Source organism: Lactuca sativa, chromosome 9 (assembly GCF_002870075.4).
Source record: "Lactuca sativa cultivar Salinas chromosome 9, Lsat_Salinas_v11, whole genome shotgun sequence".
Classification (NCBI taxonomy): domain Eukaryota; kingdom Viridiplantae; phylum Streptophyta; class Magnoliopsida; order Asterales; family Asteraceae; genus Lactuca; species Lactuca sativa.
Window position 1 is genome coordinate 38793512 of NC_056631.2, and position 6678 is coordinate 38800189.

General features: G+C 33.6%; 1 protein-coding gene across 1 annotated transcript; it reads left to right on the top strand.

Moving 5' to 3' along the window:
* The first annotated feature begins 1512 nt into the window (after nucleotides 1-1512).
* Nucleotides 1513-4395, top strand: LOC111882751 (pyruvate decarboxylase 1). Its single transcript, XM_023879114.3, has 5 exons — nucleotides 1513-2298; nucleotides 2595-2758; nucleotides 2844-3494; nucleotides 3569-3875; nucleotides 4007-4395. The coding sequence occupies exons 1-5, from the start codon at nucleotides 1777-1779 to the stop codon at nucleotides 4175-4177; spliced, it is 1815 nt and encodes a 604-aa protein (XP_023734882.1). The 5' UTR covers nucleotides 1513-1776; the 3' UTR covers nucleotides 4178-4395.
* The last annotated feature ends 2283 nt before the right edge of the window (nucleotides 4396-6678 follow it).

Genomic DNA, 6678 nt, shown 5'->3' on the forward strand with positions numbered 1-6678 from the left:
GGTCGTGAGGTTGGTAGTTTGGATGTTTTTAACCTCGACCTTCTTTATAAATGGAAGTGACGGTTTCTTAATGACAAAAGAGCTCTTTGGGTCAAAATTGTCAAATTTTGTCATGGGGAAGGTGGTGGTTTTTCGGAAGATTCGAGAATAGGAATTAGAGGGGGTGTTTGGCAAAAGATTGTAGGATCCATTAATCACCTCCATGAGAATGGTTGTATTCCTTCTAATTACATGTATAGAGTGGTGGGGGTGAGACTCAAACGAGGTTCTAGAAGGATGTTTGGTGCTTGGATATACCTCTTAGGGAGCGGTTCGAGAGGCTCTTTGCTTTGGCCTTTAATCAAGATGCTCGAGTAAGTGAATAATGGGATCCGGAGGGATGTAATTTTCATTGGCGTCGGGGGATTAGAGGAGGGGTTGAATCGACCCAATTTGATTATCTTGTAGAAGGATATTTGGTGCTTGAATATTCCTCTTAGGGAACGGTTCGGGAGACTCTTTGCTTTAGCCTTTAATTAAGATGCTTGAGTAAGTGAATAATGGGATCCAGAGGGATGTAATTTTCATTGGCCCCTCCTCTAATCCCCCGACACCAATGAAAATTACATCCCTCCGGATCCCATTATTCACTTACTCGAGCATCTTGATTAAAGGCCAAAGCAAAGAGCCTCCCGAACCGCTCCCTAAGAGGAATATCCAAGCACCAAATATGCTTCTAGAGCCTCGTTTGAGTCTCACCCCCCACCACTCTATACATGTAATTAGAAGGAATACAACCATTCTCATGGAGGTGATTAATGGATCCTACAATCTTTTGCCAAACACCCCTTCCAATTCCTATTCTCGAATCTTCCGAAAAACCACCACTTTCCCCATGACAAAATTTGACAATTTTGACCCGAAGAGCTCCCTTGTCATTAAGAAACCGTCACTTCCATTTATAAAGAAGGCCGAGGTTAAAAACATCCAAACTACCAACCTCAAAGACCTACAAGTTTCTTATTTAAAAAGTAAAAAATTACTATAGGGGTTTACAGTTTCATGGGATAATGACTTAGGAGGGTAATAACGTTTCCTGTTTGTCCATATTAGGTCTCCAACGTATTTTTTGTGTATATTACACCATTAAGGTTGTTATAACCGTTTATAAATAATCCTTTTACCGGCTTCTTCCTGTTAAAATGACTATTTGTAAACGGTTATAATAACATTAATGGTGTAATACGCACAAAAAATACGTTAGGGACCTAAAATGGACAAACAGGAAACGTTGTTACCCTCCTAAATCATTATCCCTTTGCCAATATAAAAAATGTTAGTTACTTTCTTTAAAATGTTAAAATGCAATAAACATAGGATTAATTTAATTAATTTTCCTATTCCAACATTACATAAAAACTTATATTTTTTCGTAATTATAGTCACGCCATATTTATTTTAATTGAGGGTCTTTTTTTTTTTTTTTTTTTAATTATTATTATCTCCTGGCTCATAATATTTTGCATAATGTTCTTTTATTTTGGAAATGGAATAAAAATAATGGATGAAAGTACTATAAATTATAAATTGTAAATATAATGTAAAAGTACTATAAATTATAAATTATAAATATAATGTAAAACCAGCATTCTTTTACTGAAAAGTGAAAACACACACGCAAACCAGCCCCTTGTATTCAACCCCCGTCACCTCCTTCTCTGTACCTCACAAACATCTCGCCACTATATATACTTCTCCATTCTTTCTCCATTCCCTCACACTCAATTCAAATCAAATATGGATACTAAGATCGGTAATGTAGATGTTGTTACTACTCCCAATGGCAATGTCGGTTGTCCTCCCAAAATCGGCGGTGCTAGTTGCGTACAGTCCTCCTCCGTACCATTCAACTCCACCGAAGCCACACTCGGCCGCCACCTCGCCCGCCGCCTCGTCCAGATTGGTATCTCCGACGTATTTTCCGTTCCCGGTGACTTCAACCTAACTCTACTTGATCATCTCATAGCTGAGCCCGGGCTCAATCTCGTAGGATGCTGCAACGAGCTAAATGCAGGATACGCTGCTGACGGATACGCTAGGTCTCGCGGCGTCGGTGCATGTGTTGTCACCTTCACCGTCGGTGGACTTAGTGTACTCAACGCCATTGCCGGTGCGTACAGTGAGAATCTTCCGATTATCTGTATTGTCGGTGGACCAAATTCCAACGATTATGGCACTAACAGAATTCTTCATCATACAATCGGATCGCCGGATTTCAGCCAAGAGCTTCGTTGCTTTCAGACAGTCACTTGCTATCAGGTATCAAACCTCGCATTTATAAGCCGAAATATTATACTGATTTTTATTTATCGATCGTTACACACTTCGATCTTCAATGCGACGCCATAGCTGTACCCTGTAAAAAAGCTATGTTGATTCTAGAGATTCATTACGATTGAAAAAAATCCGCCAGTACGAAATTATACACCTATAAACTCCGAAGTTGCAATTTGTGAATCGACAGTAATACAGTTAATCTACATCGATATCGATGTTAATAATACAATAAAATTGCAGAACTGTTTTCTTGATTTGTTATTGTTATATGAACGCAGGCTGTTGTGAATAATCTGGAAGATGCACATGAACTAATTGATACCGCAATATCAACTGCTCTGAAAGAAAGCAAGCCTGTTTACATCAGCGTCGGCTGTAATCTACCTGCAATTCCTCACCCAACTTTTAGCCGAGAACCAGTTCCATTTTCTCTATCCCGCAAGTACGTTCCACAAATCTCCTTCCAACTTATAAGCATTGTTCCATATATGTTTTGATCTCATGTGGTTAATTTTTCAATGGTGTAGGATGAGTAACAAAATGGGTTTAGAAGCCGCTGTTGAGGCTGCATCAATGTTCTTAAACAAGGCAGTGAAACCTGTAATGGTGGGTGGACCTAAACTCCGAGTTGCAAACGCCTGCCAAGCGTTTGTTGAAATGGCAGATGCTTCAGGCTATGCTCTTGCAGTAACCCCATCAGGAAAAGGGCTTGTTCCCGAACACCACCCTCACTTCATCGGAACATATTGGGGTGCTGTAAGCACTGCTTTCTGTGCAGAAATTGTTGAATCAGCTGATGCTTATGTGTTTGCTGGACCTATATTCAACGATTACAGCTCCGTAGGTTACTCTCTCCTTTTGAAAAAAGAGAAAGCACTCATTATACAACCCGATCGTGTCACCATTGGAAACGGGCCCACTTTTGGTTGTATTCTAATGAAGGATTTCTTGCAAGCGTTATCCAAAAAGCTTAAAAAGAATACCACTGCATATGAGAATTACCATCGGATATTCATCCCTGAAGGACACCCACTACAATGCGCCCCCAAAGAGCCATTAAGAGTCAATGTTCTCTTTGAACACATACAGAAAATGTTGTCAAGTGACACAGCTGTGATTGCTGAAACAGGGGACTCCTGGTTCAATTGTCAGAAACTTAAACTGCCACAAGGCTGTGGGTAAGCATCAAAGAATGTTTTTCTTTTTCTATTAACAAATTAATGTTAATAATCTTGAATTTTGGGTGTTGTAGGTATGAATTCCAGATGCAATATGGGTCGATTGGTTGGTCAGTTGGTGCCACCCTTGGTTATGCACAGGCTGCAACCGATAAGAGGGTGATTGCTTGCATTGGTGATGGAAGTTTTCAGGTGACAGCTCAAGATGTGTCCACAATGCTACGATGTGGGCAAAAAAACATCATATTTCTGATAAACAATGGTGGCTACACCATTGAGGTAGAGATTCATGATGGGCCCTACAATGTGATCAAGAATTGGAACTACACAGGATTGGTTGACGCAATACATAACGGCCAGGGCAACTGTTGGACCACCAAGGTTAGTTATTTCAACAAAAACCGTCTGACTTTTTAAAACCGGGCCATAAATATCATGGTCCGGTCCAGTCTACATGTAGAAGCATCTCTATCTGTGTGTGGAGGTGAGAATTAACCGGATGAAATTTGTAGGTATTTTGTGAAGAGGATCTAATTAAAGCGATTGAGATTGCGACGGTGGAAAAGAAGGATTGTTTGTGTTTTATTGAGGTGATGGCCCACAAGGATGATACAAGCAAAGAGTTGTTGGAATGGGGTTCGAGAGTTTCGGCTGCTAATAGCCGTCCTCCCAACCCTCAGTAAAAAGCTTTTCATACGTGCAAAGCTTTTAGTTTGGTGCTATAGTTGTGATATCATGAGATATTTAGTTTGGTATTGTTTGTTATAAGAATGTTTGTTTTATTGATCATAAAGGCATATAGACTAAAATTAATTTGCAAGTATATGCAATGATTTGACGATGAATTTGATTGAAGGAGGTCTTTGGTGCATTGAAATTATAAAATTATTATTATTTTTAACTTTGTTCATTTCTATCAATTAGATTGTCTATTTTTTAATTTCTGAAAACTTAAATAATTTTGTGTTAAAAGATATTAGAAGTATAAATTTAACTAGATTATATCCCGCGTTAAACGTATAAAAAAACATATAATCGTTCATAGATATTGTATAATGATTATAAAAAAATATATGGTTATTGGTATTATTAAAACGTGTAGAAAATATATTGAAAACGATAAATATATATAATTATTAAAAGATCTTTTAGTAGACATCATTTTTTGTTTTATTAGTTGAACGACTTTCCTCGCCTCATATAGTTATGATATTTATATATTTATAAGCATTTTAATTAGACGTTCTTTGTATAATAATGTTACCTAATTTAAACATATATTGACAACCTATATACCGTTTTTTCTATTACATTAAATATTGACAACTATTTCATTTATTCGAATAAAGTTATGTAATATAATTTATAAAATGTTAAATGTTATATAGATTTAATTTTAGTATATCATCAATGGAGATTCTTTTCTAAATCATGATTGGTTTATTTTAAATTGATTATAAATATAAATGCTAGCTTTTATGTTTGTTCTTATTTATTTGGTGTTCGCAAGAACTTTGCATTAGTTTTGGCGCAACTTTGAATAATTTTATTATATCATCAATGTAATTTGATATATCTTTCAATTATATGAAATATCAAATAATGACATTTCATTACTATTATGATAATTTAGTTTATATATTGCATTTTCACTAATCTTAACGGTCTTATTTTTTCTAATAACTGTAACGCTTTTACTAAATGTACTTTTTACAAATCTCCTAATATCTTATAATTTTTATCTTACTTTATAATTTTTCATAACTATGTTATTTTCAAGATTGACTGCTTTAATAGTGTTTTTTTTTTTTTTTCAGTCTATTCAATTTTATATTTCATTGTACAACATCATCGTTTGTATGTATTCTGAAATTTCACTTTAAAAATGCTTAAAGTTTACACCTTGATATTAATTTTTTTAATAAACTCATGTAATAATTATGAAATATATATCTCATTTTAATTAACATTCACTTCCTTTATTATATCAAATTCCTCATTAAACGGATATACTTTTGGAAAATAATAATTATAATAGGGTAGCATTATCTAAGACGTAAATGTTTGATATACTTTTGGAGAAAAAAAAACCAGGATCATTAAAAAAATTTATATAAAGAAAATACAAATTTAAATTTTTTGAAATTATGGATGAAATTACTGGCGAAAATTTATTTTGGAGGGGGTTGTATTTTGTAAGGTATAATAATATTACAAAATTTGAAATATCTATATTTGTTGTGTAAATTAATAAACTTTATTGTTACTATACAAAGATAAAAAAGTAGGTTGATATGATATACAAAAACATAATAATTTCAATGATATTTTAAAATCATGCCAAAATTAACCGGATTCTTGTGACATAAAAATTAAAAAAAAATCATAATCATCTCTAATATATAAAAGTAACATTTTCGTAATTAATGTCAGTTCCCAAGATAGTTAAATTTTGTTTTGTTAAAGATATCTAATATCTTTTCATGTTTATTTGAAAAGTTTCAGAAAAGTAGTTAACTGATTTCGTGTAATTTGTGACAAAGAAATCGAAATATATGAATACATACATTCGATATAATTAAGAACAAAAAATAATCGAAAAAAATATAAAAAACGAAAGAAGGTACTGACCTTCTAGCGCACAAGAGTGAATGTTTATAGCAGAGAATGATGATGGAAGTTATAAGCAATATTAACGATGTTGTAGGAGAAGGTTTGAAAAAAAAAACGATTGAAAATAAATATGAGTCGCGGATTCAATGATGAATCGTATATGTATGTGATAATTTGAATATGATTTTTCGGTATTAACGATTTCCTAATAAAAAAAGATTTTATATTAATGGTTTACTAATATAAATGGATTTATATTAATGGTTGATATTAAGGCCTTGATTGAAATGATTTGTTAGTAATATGTTTTTAAAATTGACCATATTAAAATCTTCATAACTAAAAATTCAAGATGTAAAATATGGAAAGCTTTTAATGGAATTAAATACATTCCATTTCAACGAATGTAAGTTATTGACTGATAATTGGAAAGCATTTTTTGGAATTAAATACATTCCATAATGAGAAGATGATGTTAGCAATTTGATCTAAGGGTGGAAAAAATAAGATTTAAATACAATCAATGGTCCAGATTATTTAAGATGATGTTATAAGGTTTCTCTTTTAGTAA